Source organism: Amblyomma americanum, chromosome 11, assembly GCF_052857255.1.
Source record: "Amblyomma americanum isolate KBUSLIRL-KWMA chromosome 11, ASM5285725v1, whole genome shotgun sequence".
NCBI lineage: Eukaryota > Metazoa > Arthropoda > Arachnida > Ixodida > Ixodidae > Amblyomma > Amblyomma americanum.
In genome coordinates this window covers 56,821,749-56,845,182 of record NC_135507.1, presented here as the reverse complement: position 1 = coordinate 56,845,182, position 23,434 = coordinate 56,821,749, and the positions used below count along the sequence as shown (strand labels likewise).

The following is a 23,434-nucleotide window of genomic DNA, read 5'->3' as shown; positions in this document are numbered from 1 at the left end:
ATTTATTCTTATGGGGCAAGATGACGATGGTAATGTGTGTCGCATTGAACGAACTGCTCCTTTATTAGCTAAAGGATGTGTAGTTTCCCAGCACAACCCAAAGGTGCGAATGCACTGGCTGTTGACGTCAAACGTCTGAATATGCAGACACATGTTAGGCCTTGGGTGCGAAGAGCAATCTATACGTGTTACGTTAAATTACATTGAATTCGCGGGTATATGACCTAAAATTTACCTGTATACGTATTCTCGATTGCTAGGTGCATAAGCGTGCGTCCGGCGTTGCTTTTTAGAGCGAGTAGCTACTACAGAGATGGCCTCCGTAGCTTAATTGTAGCCCCGGCCCAACGCTCCCAAACAATACTCAGACTCAACATCCGAGGTCAAACTTCACAGTACGCTACTGCAAACGTGACAGCTTAAAAAAAAGCAATGTCAACTGCCCGCTGGGACATGTCCATTCCAGGTCGCATCACCGGGGAGACCTGGAATAGAGGGGGCACAATTATCGACCAGGCCCTGTCTCAGCGATGGTCTGGAGCAGTGGTGCCTCCATGTCTGTGTCCTTGCATTGCTTGCGGGGGTCATCGTCCAGGAATACGTCGAACACCGCCACGGGTGCCTCGCCAAAGCCTTCACCGTACGACCTCAGCATGCGACGCTTCAGCTCTTGAGGTCCCGCCAGAGCCGCCACCTGCAACCACACAGCAGTCCATCAAAGACAGCGTTCGCTGGACAGAAACATGGTGCGAAAAAGTGTATCCGTCCATTCAAGACACATATTTCGGCAACGTGTAGTTGCGAGCGTAGTTAAGCTGCGAGTTCCTGAATATCTGACTTTGCTGAAATGCAAGCCGTGCGGTAAGCCTAAACATCGTGTAGCACTGAGCAGCGTAATACCCAGGCTACAAGGAACTTGCCTACGTGTTTTTCTCAAAAGGCTACTTTCATGCTCGTTGTTAACCCTCAAACAAAATTACAACTTAAGGCGCTTGTAAGAAGTTCTTGGTAGTGAACAACCGAAGAGCTTCGCGGGTGTTTTTTGTAACGATTAGTAGGGAGTCCGGAACTTTTTTGAGTTGGGTGGGGGCAAGACTTCGAGCTTATTTTGTTATTTATTTAATGCTCATTTACATATTAATTTTATATTTTCATTATTTAAGCTGCCGTGGTGGCTCAGTGGTTATGGCGCTCGGCTGCTGACCCGAAATAATGGTAATTTAGGAATGTTTTTCATCACCGGAAAAATTCAGATCTGACTTCGGTTCGCCTTCTTTAATTCGAAGGGCGAACATATTTAGGCAAAGGAAGAGCCATAAAATATACATACCGTTCGGCCAGGGCGCCCCCATTGAGCCCAAGAAGGGGACGGGACAAGGACTTGGAAGCAAGCCCTGCCCACGCCAGCTGTACACCCCAAATATAACTCTCTATGGCGTAACGCACGGTAGTCCATAACACAAGGTTAATCAAAGCAGCCAGGAAAAAAGGAAAGAACCAAGACCGGAGGATAAACAGGACAGCTGTAAGAAAGGCTCAAGTCTGGCTACAGGTATTCAAGAACGTCTAACGAGTATATAAAACAAATGAAAACGAGCGAATTACATGCCGCAGCTGGCCTGCGGACATGGGCTATGACGTGATGGAATCTTTCATAGCAGCCAGGGCTGAAGGCATTCACTCTGAGCATCACCCACCTCCTCAAGAATGCCGTCTATTCGGCTGAAAGTGCTCCGGCCCTTCACGACCCGACACTCTCCATCGGCGTCTTGATCCTCGGTCAACAGCTCACACACGTCCTTGTAGCTTGTCTTCCCCCACATAATTTCTCTCCCGTTGAATACTGAGGAGATGCGCAAAATTGGCGCTAGGTATCTAACTTCCGTCTCGTGCGCCAGATGGTAGATGTCTGCGCCCACCTGGAAAGGGAACAATTCTCAGCAAGTGTAATCTCGCGAGCATGGAACAGCGGCACCTTAAGTGTTCTTTTTTCGACTAATCAGCGATCTCAATGCTAGAGATTATAGATTTGACATGCATTGCAACCTTTGCTGCTTATCACCCTCTGAATGATACTAATATAGCAATATATATTACTTATATAAAGCATTCTAGTAACCACCTATAGTGCCAGTCTAGCCTTCGGTGTAGGATTGTACTGGACAGCTAATATATCTGCTGTATTTTGAGGCCTATTTGAGCGTACTAACTGATATGGCTATTACTGACAGCCAGCTACTAATCTAACTGCAATGAAGCGCCTAAATCTAAGAGTTAAAAAGTTAATTATTGAAAATAAGTGCTGCGTTTTTATGGAGCCAAAACGCCAAGGCGGCCGGGTGCTGTGCGATGTCAGTGCACGTTAAAGATCCCCAGGTGGTCGAAATTATTCCGGAGCCCTCCACTACGGCGCCTCTTTCTTCCTTTCTACTTCCACTCCCTCCTTTATCCCTTAACTTACGGCACGGTTCATGTGTCCAACGAGATATGAGACAGATACTGCGTCATTTCCTTTCCCCAAAACCAATTATTATTATTATTATTATTGAAAATTAGTGAACCAGCTTGGTTAAGGCGCTCGTCTACTGAGCTGGAGTACCCGGGTTCGAAGCCGACCGAGGCCGCCGCGTTTCGATGGAGGCGAAACGCAAAAGGCGGCCGTGTGCTGCGATGTCGGTGCACGTTAAAGATCCCCAGGTGGTCGAAATTATTCCAGAGCCCTGCACTACGGCACCTATTCCTTCCCTTCTCTCAGTCCTTCCTTTATTTCTTCCCTTACGGCGCGATTCGGGTGTCCACCAAGGTATGTGAGACAGTTACTGCGTCATTTCCTTCAATTCTAAAATTTTCAAATTTTAAGCCTGGAACTCAGCAAAAACGCTTGCTAAACGTATGATGCTCGTTCGAGGGTAAAATTGAAATTATTGATTGAAAGGAATGCGCAGTAAACTGTCTCACATACCTGGCCTGGACACCGAATCCGCAGCCGACAAGGAAGAAATAAAGGAGGGACTGAGAGAGGGAAGGAAAGGTGCCGTAGTGCAGGGCTCCTGGAATTATTTCGACCACTTGAGGGCATCTTTAACGTGCACCGACATCGCATAGAACACGGCGCCTTTGCGTTTCGCCTCATCGAAACGCGGGCGGCCTCGGTCGGGTTCGAACCCGGGTACTCCGGATCAGTAGCCGACCACACTAACCACTGAGCTACCGCGGCGGGTGAGCTTTGGTTGAAAAATTGGTTTTTCGAGAAAGGACACGGTGCAGTATCTGTCTTACATATAGGCGGACACCTGAACCGCACCGCAAGAGGAAAGGATAAAAGCGGGCTGAGAGAAGGGAAGAATAGGTGCCGTAGCGGACTCCGGAATAATTTCGACCACATGGGGATATTTACCATGCACTGACATCGCACAGCACACCGGCGCCTTTGCGTTTCGCCTCCATCGAATAGGCAGCCGCTGCGGTCGGGTTCGAACCCGGGAACTCCAGATCAATAGCCGAGCGCTCTGACCACTGAGCCAGCGCGGAGGGTCCATGGCAGTAGCCAAGTTAAGCCGCTGCCAATTTTTTATTTTTCAATGATATGATTGAAATGACAAAAGAGAGCCCCTATACCCCAGCCCCCTAAGGCCAGGAAGCTACACCAGTCCCGCAGGCCAACCCATCCTTCATGGGTTTTCAACACCTTTCCGGTGTTCGTGAGAACCCTAAGACCAAGGCTGCTCAGGAACACCCTTAAAGTGTTGAACACAGTTGAAGGATGCTAGCCTGGGACAAGACCGATGCGCCTTTAAGACTTTATGGTGTTAGGATGTTCATGAACACCTTAAAGTTTATAAATCTAAGTGTGTTAGCCCTAGCACACTCTTGTACACATTTTTTACACTTTTAACAAGTGTAGGAAAGCTACATGTAGTTTCCTGCACAGAAGCTTCCATGGAAAATTCTAACTTCCAAAAAGGTGATTAATAGAGCTAATCTGAAAAATTGAAAATTTATCATTTGTTTTTTTTTGCGAAACGATAAGGCGCCCATGTGCTGTGCAATGTCAATGCACGTTAAAGATCTCCAGGAGGTCGAAATTATGCCGGAGCCCTCCACTACTAAATCTCTTTCTTCCTTCTCTGTTTTTTTGTTTTCCCCGCCGCGGTGGCTCAGTGGTTAGGGCGCTCGACTACTGATCCGGAGTTCCCGGGTTCGAACCCGACCGCGGCGGCTGCGTTTTTATGGAGGAATAACGCTAAGGCGCCCATGTGCTGTGCGATGTCAGTGCACGTTAAAGATCCCCAGGTGGTCTAAATTATGCCGAAGCCCTCCACTACGGCACCTATTCTTCCTTTCATCTTTCACTCCCTCCTTTATCCCTTCCCTTACGGCGCGGTTCAGGTGTCCAAAGATATATGAGACAGATACTGCGCCATTTCCTTTCCCCAAAAAACCAATTATTATTATTATCCTTCTCTGTTTCTCCTTTACCCCTTCCCTGACTGCGCTGTTCGGGTTCCCACCGAGGTGTGAGGCAGATACTTCGTCATTTCCTCTCCCCAAAAACCAATTCTTCCTCAATTTTTCGCCCGCCGCGGTGGCTTAGTGTTAAGGGCGCCCGGCTACTGATCCGGAGTTCCCGGGTTCGTAGCACACCGCGGCGGCTGCGTTTTTAAGGAGGCAAAACGCCAAGGCGCCCGTGTGCTGAGCGATGTCAGTGCACGTTAAAGATCCCCAGGTGGTCGAAATTATTCCGGAGCCCTCGACTACGGCACCTCTTCCTTCCTTTCTTCTTTCACTCCTTCCTTCATCCCTTCCCCTATGGTGCGGTTCAGGTGTCCAACCATATATGAGACAGCTACTGCGCCATTTCCTTTGCCCCAAAACCAATTATTATTATTATTATTATTATTATTATTATCAATTTGTCTTTGAGGGAAGGAAATGACGTAGTAATGGTCCCACATCTAGGTGGACACCAGCACCGCGCTGTAAGAGAAGGCAGGAAGTTGGAAGTGAAAGAGGAATGATGGGGTGCCGTAGTGGAGGGCTCCGGAATAATTTCCACCACATAGGTATCGTTAACCTGCACAGACGTCACACAGCACACGGGCGCCTTTGCGTTTCGCCTCCACCCCTTCCGACTAAAACCCGCCGCGGTGGCTCAGTAGTTAGGGCGCTGGGCTAGTGATGCGGAGTTCCCGGGTTCGAACACGACCGCGGCGGCCACGCTTTTATGGAGGCAAAACGCTAAGGCGCCCGTGTGGTGTGGGATATCAGTGCACGTTAATAATCCCCAGGTGGTCGAAATTATTCCGGAGCCCTCCACCACGGAATTATTATTATTATTACTTCACTCCCTACCCCGCCGCGGTGGCTCAGTGGTTAGGCGTTCGACTACTGCTCCGAAGTTCCCGGGTTCGAACCCGACCGCGGCGGCTACGTTTTCATGGAGGAAAAACGGTAAGGCGCCCGTGTGCTCTGCGATGTCAGTGCACGTTAAAGATCCCCAGGTGGTCGAAATTATTCCGGAGCCCTCCACTACGGCACCGCTCTCTTCCTTTCTTCTTTCACTCCGTCCTTTATCCCTTCCCTTACGGCGCGGTTCAGGTGTCCAACAATATATGAGACAGATACTGCGCCATTTCCCTTCCCCCCCAAATACCAAAAAAAAAACAATTATCCTTCTCTCTCTCCTTAAGCCTTTCCCTTACGGCGCGGTTCAGGTGTCCGCCGATATGAGACAAATATTGCTTAATTTACTTTTCCCAAAAACCAATTATTATTATTATTAGTTCCGACTAAGATGAACAAGGAAAACCATGATGGTCGATGTCTGTCGCGGGCGAATGCCCTGTACCACCACTATGGCTGAAAGAAACACTTTACGTGCGCATTGCAGGACCCTACCACTTCAGGGGGAATGGTACACGGCTGCAGTCACACACGAAAGAAAACAGGTAGACGGCCTCACGTTCAGAGCGCCCAGCTCAACGCATGCGGAGGAGGTAGCGATCGCCCTCGCAGCCTTCCATGAAATGAAAATTAAAATGGCTGTTCGGGAAATGAAATGGCGTAGTATGTCTCACATATCGGCTGACACCTGGATCGCGCAGCAAGGGAAGGAATAAAGAAGGGAAAGAAAGAAGTAAGAGATGCCGTAGTGGAAGGCTCCTGAATAATTTCGACTACCTGGGACCTTTAACGTGCACTTACATCGCACAACACACGGGCGCCTTAGCGTTTCGCCTCTATCGAAGCGCAACCGCCACGGTCGGGTTCGAACCCGGGAACTCCGGATCATCAGTAGCCGAGCAAGCTAACCACTGGGCCACTGCCGACTCTAAATTCATCCTCACAGTCTCCCACGGAGCCTGTCGTAACTTTGAGCTCGGTTGGAACGCTCCCCTTGCTCACCAAATCCTTCGCCACAGTACTCGCGACTGCGACTATCGCTCAATCACATGGGCCCCCGGCCACCAATGCATGCCAGACAACGAAGTCGCCCATGAGGCAGTCCGAGGACTCACCGGGCACTAGGCATTCCTTGGGAGGACCTTAACCCAGATCACAGCCCCCTCCTTTCAATATTACTAAGCACTATCGTGCCGAACACCGGCGCGACCCTGCTCCTATGAAGGGAAATCCTTCTCTCCCCCTCAACGGCCCTTCCCCTAGCCGAGAGGACAGGGAGGCGGCCCTGCTGGGCTGCCGGGAAATACCGCCCCAACAGGCCTTGGTTAGGTGGACTAGTCAGGACCAACGGGATCCCGGAATGCGGACTATTGTAAGTTGCGAGACCCACTAGAGGCCTCTCCCCGAGCACGTCTCTGTAAATATAGTAAAAAAATTTGCAGTGGCTTAACTTGGCTAACCCTGGAGTTCTGCGAAAAGCAAGCCCGTTTAATAATCATCTGAGGCTCGCCCATGGCAGCTCCCCTGCATGCTCGCGACAGCCGTTCTATATATATATATATATATATATATATATATATATATATATATATATATATATATATATAACTACACGACCACGTGGCTATGACGTGGTATCACATGGGCTTACGACAGTCTTAACGGATGTTATCACGTGGCTCCACATCAGCCTATCGGATATTCTTAAGGTAAAAAGAATAACCCAAAGGTAACCCAATGTTAAGGGTCAAAGGTGAACTCAAGGTCAGAGGTCAACTGAAGGTTATGGGTCATGGGCAGACATCAAGGATTCGACCCCATAACTGTGCCACATATGGTCATACACGGCTAACGTGGCTGGGCTGAAGGTCGTTCAAGGTCATTCTCCGGCCTACGCGACCACTGCTTTACCTGGCGTAGTGAAGCTTTTCGCTTCGATAAACGCTTTTCACCACCACCACCACCGAAACGCGGCCGGTGAAACTGGGAGTCGGAACGCTGAAAATGCGTAATGAGCCCGAGACTACTCGGCAGAAACAAATTCCTTGGACACAGAAGCGTTACATGCGCGGAGTACATGTGCTACGACGCACCGATATGCTGTAGGCAAACTTTCGGAGCGTCTCGATGTCGTCTCTCGATTTGACGAACTGGTCCCTGATCTTGCGGTAGGCCACCGCTGCCAAGGCCCGTTCGCCGGTGCACGCGACCACTCCTGGCCGCCGGAGCTTGTGCGTCGCCACGACCACGTACTGCAATTTTGGCAGCACAATCGACAAGTTGTAAGCTTCTATGAATTCGGGCAGCGGCGGCACCGTGAACATTATCTCGTACTGCTTCACTGATGAAACAAAGTCGATCAGTGATTGGCTCCTTTGGAGCGAGTTTCCGTGTCCGACGCATGCGTCTCCCGGCCTGTTCCAGTCGAGATTGATGCCCTGCGATAGGGGAGACAACAGAACAGATGGCAGTGGGCTCACGCTGAAAGCGGTGGACAATCAGTTGCTACCATCCTATCAGTTTATATGCGGTATAATTGAAAGTCCCGATATTAGACAGCTTAAGTATCACGTACAGGGTCGGTAAAAAGTTCCCAGGCCAAAGGGTCTGCTCTTGAGCAGTACAGTAAACCAGTTGCGACACCTCTGCAGCTCAAAATCTGTAGAGGATAGAGGTAGTGTCGGTACAACATCTCATAACCTTGACAGCTTTCGTCATCATTTATTTTGTGAACCAATACATCAAATCTTTATTCAACCCACAGCCAGCTCGGCTAGTGAACGGTCCAAATACAAGATATTTACTGCCAGGATATACCGGCGAAAAGCAAACCCTTTGGCCTGAGATTTTTTGACCAACCCTGCACGTAGAAGCTTCGCGTACGTAGCGCTCTTACGTATGACCATTGCGCATGCGCAGAATGCAAATGGACTGCGTATGTCTCACGCACGTACGTGAGAAATGGATTTTTACCTTGCGGTCACGGGACAAGCTCACTGTTACACCGTGGTTGCGGTATTTGCGTTGCTTCCGTACGTAGCCTTGACATCATGGCGGCGCCCCACCCGCCCGCTTCATAGTGATTATAACAGCTTCGTTGATAATTCTTCGACTCGATTTCGGCATTTTAACTGTTGTATTCGCCCTCAATTTGCCCATTCTTACGCACGCATAAAGCTTCAAGCGACGAATGGCTTTTGTTCTTCCAGACAGAAGGGCGAATTCTCAGCTGTGAAGCCTGGCGAAGTACCGTTTGTAGTCGTCATAGCAATGCTCCGACGCAGTTCGACAAACTTGGTTTTGACTCGTCTTGTATTAGACTGGCTACAGCAGTGCCTGTATCGTTTAGTGTATATTACTAGGAACACGCGGCGTGCGTTGCGTACGTATAACTGTAAGGGATTCAAATGACATGCGTGTAGCCTACGTAGAAAATTAAAAATCGGTTTTGGGCGATCGCCCCGCCGCGGTGGCTCAGTGGTTAGGGCGCTCGACTACTGATCCGGAGTTCCCGGGTTCGAACCCGACCGCGGCAGCTGCGCTTTTATGGAGGAAAAACGCTAAGGCGCCCGTGTGCTGTGCGATATCAGTGCAAGTTAAAGGTCCCAAGGTGGTAGAAATTATTCCGGAGCCCTCCACTATGGAACCTATTTCTTCTTTCACTCCCACCTTTATCCCTTTCCTTACAGCGCGGTTCAGCTGTCCAACGATATATGAGACAGGTACTGCGCCATTTCCTTTCCCCAAAAACCAATTATTATTATTATTATTATGAGGGGATGGAAATGGCGGAGTATCTGCCTCACGTCTCGGCGGACACCTGAACCGCGCCGTAATGGAGTGGATAAAAAGGACTGAGAGAAGAAGGACAGAAAGAAAGAAAGGAAGAAAGAAAGAAGGAAAGAAAGGAAGACGGCCCGTAGTGGAGAGCTCCGGAATAATTTCGGCCACCTGGGGATCTTTAACGTGCACTGACATCGCACAGCACACGGGCGCCTTTTGCGTTTCGCCTCCATCGAAACGCGACCACCGTGGACGGGTTCAAACCCGGGTACTCTGGCTTAGTAGACGGGCGCCCTAACCACTGAGCCACCGCGGCGGGTCCATTGCAAGGCGCACATCTATGACTAGCATTTAAGGTACGATGAGCTAAGGCATCATTCATTGACAGGCTTCAGGCACTCCTGAGGGTTTCAAACAGCCCATGTATTGCGAAGGCTTTAAAAGTTAACAATTACAGGGTGTGTCACCTGATATGTTCTGAAATTAAAAAAAAATATGTGTCTTGCTATAGAAGAGCACTTTTTAAACATAGCATTTTTTAGCTTTTTAAACATAGCTACAGCCAAAATGTGGTAAATAGCAGGCTGGTTGACTAATATTGAGTAGTGAACTTTTATCTCGTACTGTTAGTCGCCTTAGTTGTTGAGGGGTGCATATTTGAAAATAAGTAACTAGCCATATCAGTCTTTAGAATTTCGATAACGCAGTTACAATCGGCACTGTGGCCCAACAAATTCTGGTTAAACTGTGCCAAAATAGATGCACTTTCGAAAAAGCTTTGCCGGCAAAGCAACTCTTCCAGTGCACGTAACTCATGGAAACATCCAAAACTTGTTGGGCCACAGTGCGAAAGGTAACTGCGTTTTCGAATTTCTGAAAACTGATATGGATATTGCGGTGCTATATACGTCTCTCGATAATTAAGGAGGCTGACAGCAATATCATAAGTACTCAATATTAGTTAACCAACCTACTAATAAACAAGTCTTAGATGTATTCTGATGCGCTATATCGCTGACAATGCTAAGGCGGAAAAGCCGCTCTTGTAACTCAAAAAGCGTACTTTTAGAACTTGCAGAATAAGAAAAGATACGGTATATCGCTTGTCACAGATTGGTTGGTTTATGAAGAAAGGAAATAAAAGTATCTGTCTCATATATCGTTGGACACCTGAACCGCGCCGTAAGGGAAGGGATGAAGGAGGGAGTGAAAGAAGAAAGAAACAGGTGCCGTATTGGAGGGCTTGGGAATGATTTCGACCAAGTGGGGATCTTTAACGTGCACTAACATCGCACGGTACACGGGCGCCTTTCGCGTTTCGCCTCCATCGAAACCTGGCCGCCGCGGTCGGGTTCCAACCCGGGTACTTCGAATCAGAAGCCGAGCGCCTTAACCACTGAGCACCGCGGCAGGCGCAGTGCTAATACTCCTTAGTCTAACTACTGACAGCCGTGAGATCGGATTGTCAGAAATTTCGTAGCAACCAGTTGGTGATTGACAAGAAGGTTGGGCGTTGTGCAAAACAGATATAGCGGTCAGCCGATGTCACATGCGCCCGGCTAATGCGAACATAGCTGGACTCCAAAACAACGGTGCAAAGTGGCCGCCGATTTCATCAGCTGTCGAGGGGTGCCCACCGCAAAACTGCACGCCACTTGCCTGAACACCTTGAGCGCCAGGAAGAAGTTCAATGGACGTATGCAACATGTTCGCCTTCAATGCTTCAGAGATTCCCGTGCTGTCATTCCGCGATCCGCCGACGGTCAAGTAGACGGGAATGCTCTGATTGCGGTGGCTGCGTCTGGCTGAGTACACGAGCTCCTCGAGGGCATCTTTGGCTCGATTCCTATCCAGTTTGTACTGAGCATGGTATCCGTGTGAAATGCCCACAGAGTAGTAGACCATCGCTGTGCAGTAACGATTGGGGATGGCCTTAAGGCTGTAGTGGAAGCCGTTGCTGGATTGTCGACTGAAGATGTACCTGCGGCAGCAAGAAGAGAAAACGCGTGTCATATAGATCGAGCCCATAGACCGCGATCATTACTGCAAGAAGGTCGTAGTGAAACACGAATTTATGCCTGCGTTTGCACACATTTCAAGATTTACCAGAGAAGCGCGCGAAAATTGTAGGTGGCGACGAGGCTTATGGCTGCATTAGTGCGATGGCACTTAATATATATATATATATATATATATATATATATATATATATATATATATGTAAACTGACACACGCTTAAAAAGTAAGAAGGATTTAGTGACGCTTCGACTGGTGACCAGCCTTCTTCAGAGTCGACTCGTCCGCAAACCATTGTTATGCTTTAAAGCGTGTGTGAGTCTAATGTGTAAGTCTATAACTTCTGGTTCGTAGTGCCTTCCTTTCCTCACAACCATATATATATATATATATATTATATATATATATATATATATATATATATATATATATATAGCCTTCTTTAGAGTCGAAACGTCCGTAAACCATTGTTATATGTTTTAGAGTGTGTGAGTCCACTGTATAATTGTATACCTTCTGGTCCATAATGCCCTCCTAACAATATATATATATATATATATAAAGAGCACCGGACGCGATATTCGGAGGTCGTGGGTTCGGATCCCACAGGCGGCATTGTTGTTTTTTCTGCTGCTTTATAAGTATTTTCTTTAAGCGATAGATTAATAGAAGTAATATCCCTCAGATCATCACTACACATTAAAAAAAATTAAACATTCCCCTTTGCATCTTGGTTTCGGTGACTGTTGGCTTCCTTCATGTATTTGTCAAAAGAGCCCCTCATTTCCCTTAACTTGTCTGCTAATAGCTTAACAAGGGTCTCGGTTCTGACAGTCTTGATGCCATAGGTAGCATAAGAGGGCTCTCGCACAGTGTCCGCCCTCGCCGTTAGATGACGTTCCACGGCACATTTGCGATAATACAGGACGTGCCACGTCCGCCGCTATGGACGAGGGTGGCGCTGGCGAACACTCCCAAGGTTCGCTTACACGCAATAAACATAAATACCCACGAGAACAGCAGATTGGACGGCCGTCGCCGTAGCTCAGTTGGTAGGATCACCGGACGCGATATTGGGAGGTCGTGGGTTCGGATCCCATCGGCGGCATGGTCGTTTTTTCTGCTGCTTTATAAGTAGTTTTCTTTAAATCAAAGCCTAAATGAAGTATTTTTCTCCCACTAATCCGCACAATAAATTAAAGAAAAAAAGAAAACATTCCCCAATGCACCTTGGTTTCGGTGACTATTGGCTTCCTTCATGTATTTGTCAAACGAGCCCCTCATTTCTCTTAACTTGTCTGCTAATAGCTTAACGAGAGTCTCGGTTCTGGCAGTCTTGGTGCCATAGGTAGCATAAGAAGCCTCTCGCAGTGTCCGCCCTCGCCGTCAGATGACGTTCCACGTCACGTTCGCAGTAATACAGGACGTGCCACGTCCGCCGCTATGGACGAGTGTGTCGCTGGTGAACACTCTCAAGGTTCGCTTGCACGCAGTAAACATAAATACCCACGAGAGCAGCAGATTGGACGGCCGTCGCCGTAGCACTGTTGGCAGAAGCACCGGACGCGATATTCGGAGGTCGTTGGTTCGGATCCCACCGGCGGCATGGTTCTTTTTTCTGCTGCTTTATAAGCAATTTTCTTTAAGCAATAGATTAATCGACGTAAATTGTCCCACTGATCACATTAAAAAAAGAATTAAACATTCCCCTTTGCACCTTGGTTTCGGTGACTGTTGGTTCCCTTTATAAGTTTGTCAAACGAGCCCGTCATTTCCTTATATATATATATATATATATATATATATATATATATATATATATATATATGAACCAGAAGTTATACACTTATACAGTAGACTCGCACACGCTTAAAAACATAACAAGGGTTTACGGATGTTTAAACTCTGAAGAAGGCTGGTCCCCAGTCGAAACTTCACTAAATCCTTCTTACAATTTTAAGCGTGTGTCAGTTCACTAGGCAAAGGAAATGAAGGGCTCGTTTTTGATAAGCATTTGAAGGAAGCCAACAGTCACTTAAACCGAGGTGCACAAGGGAATGTTTCTATTTTTTTAACTTTTAGTGTTGATCAAAGGGAGAAAAATACTTCGATTAATCAGGTTCTTAAAAAAAATTGCTTACAAAGCAGGAGAAAAACAACCATGCCGCCGGTGGGATCCGAACCCACCACCTCCGAATATCGCGTCCGGTGCTCTACCTACTGAGCTACGGCAACGACCATCTAATCTGGTGCTCTCGTGGGTTTTTATGTTTTGCGTGTAAGCGAACCATGAGATTCTTTAACGGCGCCACCCTTGTCCATAGCAGCGGACTTAGCGCGTCCTGTACAGAACATGTCGAACGAAATACGTTACTCCCACACTGCCTCAGGTGTGCCTCAAGTTCATTTTGCGCAGTGATCCCGGGTAGCTTTCTGCTGTGCTGTTGCCGGTTTGTTTTCATCTTGATGGCTACCTAGCGACTTTAGGAGGCTGCGCTAGAACAGAAGATGCTTCCGCAAGCCTAGTGCGAGCCTCTGCATGCTTACTAGGCAATCGCGTAAAGTGCGAGACCCAATCCAGGCCGCTGTAACCGACATAAATCCAAGCAGCATTGCTGCGTAATGTCAGCTGCGTAATGTCAGGGCAGAAGAAAGAATCTCAGGCAGTCAAAATAATCAGGATTCCTCTACTAAGGATTCTCTCGCGGCCTACCCACGGTGCTGGACGTTAAATCCCATGCACTTCTCCATGATCAAGGTAAAGGCGCTGTTGTGGGCTGCCTGTCCACAACACGTGCTCTTCTTTTTTATCATTTGCCACTCCCTTGGTATCGCCCGAAGAGCGGTAGGTCGCCTGGTTTAACCTGGCACCACCAGTCTTGCACAAGAGCATTTACTGATCATATGACCATTTCATTTATGGATAATAAGTGGTCACTCGTATCGTCCATCAAATTACAGCATATGCGGAGAAGCGATAGGACATGCACCATCATACAAATACCTAAGAATCAGCCGAACACAGGATCTAACTTGGACGCCCACATTATGAATATAACAGCATATATATACCTACCTGAAATGCAACATACGGCTTACCGCAGCCTTTTACCTCACGGCAACCTGAACATGCATCAGCTGTTGGGGACTCCATTAAGTGAATCTTAACAAAGCCCTGGAATCCATCCAGAATCGCGCGCCGAATTTCTTATATTCGTAATTATGTTTTTAAAGCGATGTTTATTGCCTGGGGGAGTAAAAGGGTAGGTAATGATAGATGACGAGGATGCTTAAATAAATAAAAAGGTTCGCCGATCTAATGAAGTCGAGGGGTGAACGATGATGTATATGAATCAGGATTGTTCGACGAGAGACCCAGTGCTGTCGGGTGCGAAAATCTCGTCGGCTTCAACACCGGGAAAACCCACAGCAGGTGGTGAATATCGGCCTCAGTATTTCTGGTCTTGCAGACTGGACACCAGGGGCGAGGTTATAAACCTTGAAATTGCGGCAACTTTCGTGTCACGGCGGCAGTTAGGGCAACCCCGACCGGGATCTTCCGAAGCGAAATCTTCTGTGTACGGGTAAGATGGCGAGGGAGGGTTACCGCACACGGAGGGATTAGAGCACGTGTGCGACGCCAGAGGTGTTCCTTTCTTGCTAAAAGGAGGGCGGTGTCATCCAGAGCGAGGACTCGACGCAAAGACGAGGTCAAGGCGGGTTGCAGAATCTGCACGGCTTTGTGAGCACAGTGCGTCAAGTGGGAACCACTCAATTATGATTCGCTGCGGGATGCGTGCTGCTAGACGATGGACGCTTTTGCAAGTATCTGGGGTGCAACTGACAGGTCGTAGTAGTCGTGTGACGTGAAGGGCGTCGGTGCGAATGACAATGCGGGCTGTAGGTAGCACGGGAATGGCGGCCACAGGGCAAAGTGCCTCTTGAACCGCAAGCATCTCCGCACGAGCGGAGGAAGGATATTCTGGGAGGCGAAACCTGGACGTTCTGTTCAGGGCAGGCTTGCAAGGGCTAAAAACTGCAGTTGTTTCGCAGGCCTGGACGCTCGCGTCAATGTACTTAACGATGGAGCCATGCGGCAGATTGGCGTCTTGCTCTATAATTCGGTCGCGAAACGACGACGCCGCGGTGATACCGCCGACGTATATCGTTGGTTTTTTTTGTCGCTTAGCTCCAAAAAACGGCAGGGCGAGAGAACTGAGAATGAAGTGCGTTGAAGCATATGCCCTGAGTGCACACGTTCTGTGTGTAAGGCTTGACTTTAGGCAGCGAGCATCGCGTCGTTGCTGCACCAGGTCATCTAGCGGATTCAGCTGCGCCTGTTCTCGCAGCACCACGATCGGGGTGATGCGGGGAAGGCAAGCGATTGTCCTCATTGCCTCGATTAGCAGCTTCAAGGCGATCCCATTGAGCCCTAGTCAAATGCTGGAATCGGGTTTGGTAAAGAAGGCGTGGTTGCACAACCTCTCGCACCAACTGCCAGCAGTTGGCCACCGCAGCGGTGGCGGAGTGGTTGAGCAACCGCCTCGCATGCGGGAGGTGCGTGTTTCGATACCCAGTAGCGTCGGGTAGCCGCCGGTAATACAACGGGTACAGGCGTTCCCCTGGTCTGGTGCTCGGTTTCTTTAGAGTGAAATTCTTGGGAAATGGGTCTTTGACCCCTCCTTGAGCAGTCGAAAATATATTGTGCCATGGCGCTCCTTGGCCACAGATGCCCTTGCGCCATAAAAATGCATCAGCAACTCTCCTGCAACATGAGAGCGGGCGCGACCTGTTTTAGTAGCAATGCGTCTAATCAGACGCAAATGCCTGAATCTTACTTTTTAGCTCAAGAAAGCCAAGCAGACCCTGTTCCTGATTCTTGTATTGTCAAGCCCACTATTTTTTTTTCGATTGAACTTTCTTGAAGTGGGGTTCAGGGAAGGTAGAGACAAATTAGTGTCGCAGAATGTTTACGAAACCGCCAGCGGTTGGCGACTGTGGGGTTTGAATTGGGGAGATAAGTACGTTCTCCCCACTCAATCGCGGCTGACACGGTTGAAAGCCGCCTGGACCCCACCCCGTGATCGCGTACGCTACCGAGCGCACGCCAACCACGGCGGGCCTTGCTCTGAGGGAACAAAGGAACGACACATTGGCTGACACAAACAGCCATTTATTGCTACAGAAACAATAACGCCAGCTAGCAACAAGGTGCGCTAATGAATCGAGGTCGTCTGACTCACCAGCAAGGTTCCGAGCGAATGTTCGCCCGCGCTAGGGCAAGGGATAAATACTCCGAAGGCCGGACGGGACGAGTACGGGAGCCTGTCTCCCCGTCGCTTCCTCGCCCCGCCGGCGAAGAGCGGAGCCGCGAGCGACGCGTCCGCTTGCGCCGACGATCCCTGCCGAAGCCCCTCTGCCCCCTCTCCCGCGCGTGGGCTTTGGCAGTCTCCGGCAGCGATGCTGGCGCCCCCTTTTGCCAGTGAATGGAACTCACAAGGGAATGCGCTCAGCCTCGAGGTGAGACCGCCGCTGCACGGTGCCTCGCGGGAAAGCAAACTCAGGGGGCTGCAGGGCAGGTCCCCACATCCTCCAACCTTAAATAGACCCACGCGCCTGAAAGTACATGCTATGGAGGAGTCTCCTGGTCTTCATGTCCTTCAGGCACGTCTTGCAGCGGAGGTCACGCCGACAGCATCCACGCAGACTTCTGCTGTATTCCGAAGGCGGCGTGAAGGTCTCCACTGGGACGACCCTCATGGCCCGCGGACTACCGTGTCCGCAGGCCCGCGAATCGAAGGCCGCTGGGAAAACTGCAGGCCAGGATCCTGCAGTAGTCGCCACTGCAGCAGCAGCCGGAGGTGACTGCTGACTGGTCTCGCCACAGCTGCCCCGGATGGATGCGGCGAACAGGACACAGGCCGCTCCGAAGCAGCAGGTGGCAGCGAGACGATGTGCACCGGACAGCAAGCCTGGGTGGCTCCACCGAGTCTGCAAAATTGCCGAAACACTCTCGGCGTGCCTTTAACGTAGGTCACGGGAGGGCAAACGGCATCTGCAAGGGCCTCGTGGCACAATGCCTTACTCGCTAGCAAAACGTGTCGGCGGCCGTGCAAACGCAAAGTTCGAGTGAACAAAGCCCTTTCTTGAGTTGAACAAGACTGCTCAGTTCGTGAGAGGTTACAAAAAAAACGGGCGGGCAGCAAAGTGCGCCCCCTCTCAACGACATGGTCCGGTGGCCATGTCTCTTTTAACGTGGTGCAGGCAGCTCCGAAAAGCCTCAGGCCTAACTACCACTCCGACAACGACCGTGACCACAACAAAGACCCGAAACGGGTTATGTGCGCGCAGCGGCGAGTTGACGTCAGCTTTGTGGGGTGGTCCTACCCCGCTCACTGCACAAAGCAGCTTCTGAGCGGTCGGCGCCCTACGTATCGGACGGTGTCCAAGCGCCCGGTGCCGAGCTGCAATACCAGCGAGCTCGTAGCGGCACCCGTGGCCCCAGGCCACCCGGCTCCCGTAGCCGCGGCTCCCAGAACCGAAAAAGAGGCAGTAGAGAAAATATATACAGAAACTCGGACCACCCATGCGGCTTCCGTACTCACTCGCTTCGGGCTCGGCGACTCCGCGGGCGCTAGGCCTCGCTCTCCCTCGATGCGGACCGATTCTCACGAAGAAACTCCAGGGGAAAAAAATGTGCTGAGCATGCCGAAAAGTTCAAACATGCTGCAGCGCAATAATACACCTCGCACTCAAGAAAGCATGCCGCAGGTCCTAGCGATCAAAATTCATTCTAGGCCTAGCACTTGTCAAGTCCGGACAAAGAGCGTTCCTCGAACCGAACCGACAGTCCAATGTTCCAAGAGCAGGCCCCACGTTGGGCGCCAGATGTGGGGTTTGAATTGGGGAGATAAGAACGTTCTCCCCACTCAATCGTGGCTGACACGGTTGAAAGCCGCCCGGACCCCACCACGTGATCGCGTACGCTACCGATCGCACGCCAACCACGGCGGGCCTTGCTCTGAGGGAACAAAGGAACGACACATTGGCTAACACAAACAGCCATTTATTGCTACAGAAACAATAACGCCAGCTAGCAACAAGGTACGCTAATGAATCGAGGTCGTCCGACTCACCAGCAAGGTTCCGAGCGAATGTTCGCCCGCGCTAGGGCAAGGGATAAATACTCCGAAGGCCGGACGGGACGAGTACGGGAGCCTGTCTCCCCGTCGCTTCCTCGTCCCGCCGGTGAAGAGCGGAGCCGCGAGCGACGCGTCCGCTTGCGCCGACGATCCCAGCCGAAGCCCCCCTGCCCCCTCTCCCGCGCGCCGGCTTTGGCAGTCTCCGCGCAGCGATGCTGGCGCCCTCTCTTGCCAGTTAATGTAACTCACAAGGGAATGCGCTCAGCCTCGAGGTGAGACCGCCGCTTCACGGTGCCTCGCGGGAAAGCAAACTCAGCGGGCTGCAGGGCAGGTCCCCACATCCCCCCAACCTTAAATAGACCCACGCGCCTGAATGTACATGCTATGGAGGAGTCTCCTGGTCTTCATGTCCTTCAGGCACGTCTTGCAGCGGAGGTCACGCCGACAGCGTCCACGCAGACTTCTGCGGTATTCCGAAGGCGGCATGAAGGTCTCCGCTGGGACGACTCGCATGGCCCGCAGACTACCGTGTCCGCAGGCCCGCGAATCGAAGGCCGCTGGGAAAACTGCAGGCCAGGATCCTGCAGTAGTCGCCAGGGCAGCAGCAGCAGCCGGAGGTGACTGCTGACTGGTCTCGCCACAGCTGCCCCGGATGGATGCGGCGAACAGGATACAGGCCGCTCCGTCGCAGAAGGTGGCAGCGAGACGATGTGCACCGGACAGCAAGCCTGGGTGGCTCCGGCCCCTGAAGCCACCTGACCCAGTACCTCAGGGGCACAGCCATGGACCTGGCCTCCAAGCCATCGCAGCCGGCGCCAGGGAGGCGGTCGATCGAATTCACCGGAACGGCGCAGCCGCGCAAACTCGGAAGACTGTGACAGGGAGCAAGATGCCAAGCTTCATCGTGCGGGAGGCCAAGCCCTCGGAGCGAAGCAGCTGATCGGCGGGGGCGTGGCGCGGCCGTCAACCGATGCACCTGCGGGAGCTGAAGAACTTCGATCCCAGGATGGCGGAGAAGATCAAGTAATGTTGCCCCTGTTTCTGTGTTCGGGAGGCTTCTTAAGGAGGGGAGGAGGATGTGGGATACACAGGTATCCCCTCCTCGTCCCCTGCGCCAGCGGCGACCGTGACTTACACGGGTGCGCTGGCCACCAGGAATGTGGGGAGAAGGCACCCCCGCGACTCTGCTCATTTCCGCCCCAGCACTGACGTGACGTCACGACAGCGCGCTGCCTTCTGCGGAGAGGGTAGCACGCCTAAGCTTCATGGCAACGATTTACTGCCAGGGAGGAAATGCCCGAAGGGATAAAAGGGGGGAACGCGCGGCGGGAAGGGACTCTCGCTGCCGGACCTTACCTAAGTGCCCCACGGACCCCATCCGCTGCCCGCCGGCCCCCGAACACCAACGCCGGTCGACGTCAACGACTTGGTGAGCTACTGAACATCAATTTTACGGATAGAACATTGTTCCGCAGTGTGCTTTACCTCGCGTTAGGATAATAAACTGTTTCCTAGCGTGCCCTGCCGTTGCCTATTTCGTCCGGACCTGCCGTGGCTGCGACTCTGCGCCACGGGTTGGGGAAACGTTTTGCTTACTTGAATAACGCCTGCGTGTAGCTTGCACGGAAGCTCGCCTTCCGGGCCGGCTGGACGCAGAGTGACCCCATACGACTCACTCGTATGCAGTTTAGCACACTGAGAACTGAAGACGAATTGAGGAAGCATAAGTCGACGTAATATTCTCACGGTGTTGGTGACAAGACAGGGACCCGGCAAGAGAGGGCTCGGTAGCACGTCCTTCGGTGCGAGAAAATGGCAAACTTCAACGTCCTTCAATCCGCGCGACCAGGTCCGAGCGCCGTCGTCTAGACTGAAGTAGAGGTTCACGGGCTGGGCGGCGTCATCCCACTGGTTAAACGCGGAAACTCGCTCGTAGTGCTGCAACCAGTTTTCCACGTCCTCAAAGATGTCGACGTGGAGGGACTTCGTGATGCGGGAGTTCTGGAGCGTGAAGCAGGGTGTGGTCGCGCCAAGCATTGGGGGGGGGGGGGGAAGTCGCGGCAGGCATTGAGGCGGCGCCAAAGTTGTTCCAAGGACATACCCGATGGTTCAGGCTCAGGTGGTAAGCCTCGAATCCGGCGGTGAGCACGGTGGACTGGCGTCTTGACGGGTATAGGACTGTAGCGCCGGCTAAACGTTGGGGTATGGGACACGAGATCGATCTCACCTCCACCAGAATATCTTTGACTGACTGTAGGGCGGCGGCTTGAGTCAGCAGGTCGTGGTCAGTGCTCCACACCGTGATACTCAGATTATTCGTACCACTCTAGCTTTGCATCACTAAAATATCAAGTTAACCTCTCTTGCCTTGAATCTCGCTGCATTATAACCAGACTTTGCCTTTGTCATAAATTCTACCATTCAGCCCTGAGCACTTCCGTCATCTCCCCAGTCCACCGTGATTCACGCCGTATTAACCACCCGAAATTTGTGCATCCACCTCTGCCCATCTCAAGTCATTCTTAAGCCAGACTGCCAGAGAATGGAACAGCTTACCAATGGAAACTGTGCCATACAGTGCCCACGATTGGTTCGAGGCACCACTACAGGAACTAATTGCTTAATGCTGATGTAGGCCTACCCCTCATGTGATGCCCTTGAGGCAAAAATAAAATAGAGTGCAATTATACTCCGACTAATTGAAATACTAGCGATAATTCGCGCAGCAAAACAGGTGAAAGGCCAATGAACCAGGGTCGTTTACTCACATGGCATCCACAACACAGATAACCGGCCTGTACTGGGGCTTAAATGTGCTGGTGGTGGTAGTGGAGGGCTCGGGCGGCATTGTTAAACTTGCATCGCTGGGTGCAATCTCGGCATATGTGCATGCAGGCAGAAGTCCCGTCTCGTCCTCGTTGTAAGCGTCTTCCTGCAGTGTGAAAATTGACGCACCAACAATATGCACACAGTAAGAAGCTCGCACGTAAAAAGCGCACCCTATATGAGCAACTATTGGTACTGCGCAATTATAGTACTATAGTTGCGCAGACTATAAAGTATTGTGCATTTTTATCGTGAAGATTTTCAAAAGTTTCCCCGCCTCAGCCGGTGGCTCATTTGAGATGAAACTGCACACAGGGCTTGCGTATTATGGTAACTTTTGTATCGTAGCAAGATTGACAACGGTACTTACTTAGTTGAGCCATGCATGATGCGAAAACGTAATCGTCTACGTAGATATCGGCGAACTAAAACCCGCAGACGACGTTTTTCGCTGAATGGCGGCAGCGGCGCCACCTGTTTTTGCAGTAGAAAATTTCACAGGGCCGCCGAGGCGAACATTGCAAGAAGCGCGGGCTGTTTGATTATGCCGTTCCGGCCGTTTCGTCTGCTTCAACTGAAGCGCTTAGAACATTTTGGGCTAATTGAGCGGGAAAAAAAATATTAGAACGACTGCTTTCACCTTCAAAGAGTATTGTTCGCAATGCTCGCCTCTGTGGCCTTGTCGTGACGTTTTCCACTGCAAAAACAGATGGCGCCACTGCCGCTCTTCAGCGAAAAAACGTCATCTGCGGGCTTTGGTTCGCCGACCTCTACGTAGACGATTACGTTTTCGCCTCATGCACGGCTCAACTAAGTAAGTACCGTTGTCAAACTTGCTACGATACAAAAGTTACCATCTGCGTGCAGTTTCACCGCAAATGAGCCAGCGGTTGAGCCGGGGAAATTTTTGAAAATCTTCACGATAAAAATGCACAGTACTGTACATGCGCCTTCCTACGTGACCTGGCATACGAATACTGATGTCGCATTTTAATGTAATAAAAACGCTGTCTAAGAAGTTGAAGCAGTGCAGTTGTAGATGCATTGGAGAAATGGAAAAGCATTTGCGTTTCGACGTCAGAAATGTTTTTAGAAGTCATCTTTGACACGTGACACTTACCACGTGACCCTTGGATGATGTCAGCAATTTTTCTACGTCATCGTTGTCACGTGACACTTATCACGCCACCCTTGATCATCGTTGTCTAAAATCAGTAGACATACACTACACTGTGATACACACTACAACGCGTCCACTTCGTCCCCCTCTAACGAGCTTGAACCAACGACCCTTCGTGGCACACGCGAGAACGCAGAAGGCCTGGGTTTGAACCCGAAATAATAATAATAATTGTTTTTTGGGGAAAGGAAATGGCGCAGTATCATTCTCATATATCGTTGGACACCTGAACCGCGCCGATAGGGAAGGGATAAAGGAGGGAGTGAAAGAAGAAATAGGTTCCATAGTGGAGGGCTCCGGAATAATTTCGACCACCTGGGGATCTTACACGTGCACTGACATCGCACAGCACACGGGCGCCTTAGCGTTTTTCCTCCATAAAAACGCAGCCGCCGCGGTCGGGTTCGAACCTGGGAACTCCGGATCAGTAGTCGAGCGCCCTGACCACTAAGCCACCGCGGCGGGTAAACCCGAAAGCCGGCGAATTTCTTTTTTCGAATTAGGTCACGTGAGAGCTAGGTACCACTTCCTGTCGACACGTTTTGTACCCACATTTTTCGGACAACTTCCTGTGACAGTTTTCCTTCACATGAGGCATATATTACTTTCGCATTGGTGACAGCCGCACGATCCTTAAATATTAGATTTGAGGTAAACAACACTTGACGCTGACGAATGGCGGTGATATTATTCTGCATTAAGTTTAAATTTTATAGCGTTGAACTGCACTGAAATTTTTGTTGGTCGCTGCCAGAAAAATTTTTTTTCCAATGCTGAGAAAAGAAGCCGAGCTGCGCTATATTGGTGTGTTCCTCTCTAAGTGCTATGTACAGTTACATGTATTAATTCACCCACACGAAATTTACGGCCGCGCAATAATCACGTTAAAGCCATTCTTCTGCTGCGGCCTTCAGGGACGTACGTTGAAGCAGAGAAATAAAACCTTCATTAGCTAAGAGCATGGTCCGCTCGCTGGTGGACCATGATTTAGGACATCCTTGTATTTCGACTTTTGGCCTATAAATAAATAAACTGTATCCCTGTTTCAACAGCTGGTAAATAGGGGCATCAGTCATAGAGGTA

General features: G+C 50.5%; 2 protein-coding genes across 2 annotated transcripts in view; both read right to left on the bottom strand.

Moving 5' to 3' along the window:
- Positions 1-208: 208 nt before the first annotated feature.
- On the bottom strand, positions 209-7,835 carry LOC144110529 (uncharacterized). The gene is made up of 3 exons (XM_077643521.1): positions 7,497-7,835; positions 1,698-1,919; positions 209-694 (listed from the first exon to the last, which is right to left on the bottom strand). Exons 1-3 carry the CDS (start codon positions 7,725-7,727, stop codon positions 506-508), a joined length of 642 nt encoding a protein of 213 aa, XP_077499647.1. The 5' UTR covers positions 7,728-7,835; the 3' UTR covers positions 209-505.
- Positions 7,836-9,560: 1,725 nt separating this feature from the next.
- LOC144109642 (uncharacterized) overlaps positions 9,561-23,434 on the bottom strand; it is a 36,683-nt gene continuing 22,809 nt past the window's right edge. The window contains exons 6-8 of the mRNA XM_077642457.1: positions 21,114-21,277; positions 10,846-11,167; positions 9,561-9,587 (exon numbers count right to left, since the gene is read on the bottom strand). Of these exons, the coding sequence (XP_077498583.1) occupies positions 9,561-9,587; positions 10,846-11,167; positions 21,114-21,277 (513 nt within the window). The remainder of the gene's footprint in view (positions 9,588-10,845; positions 11,168-21,113; positions 21,278-23,434) is intronic.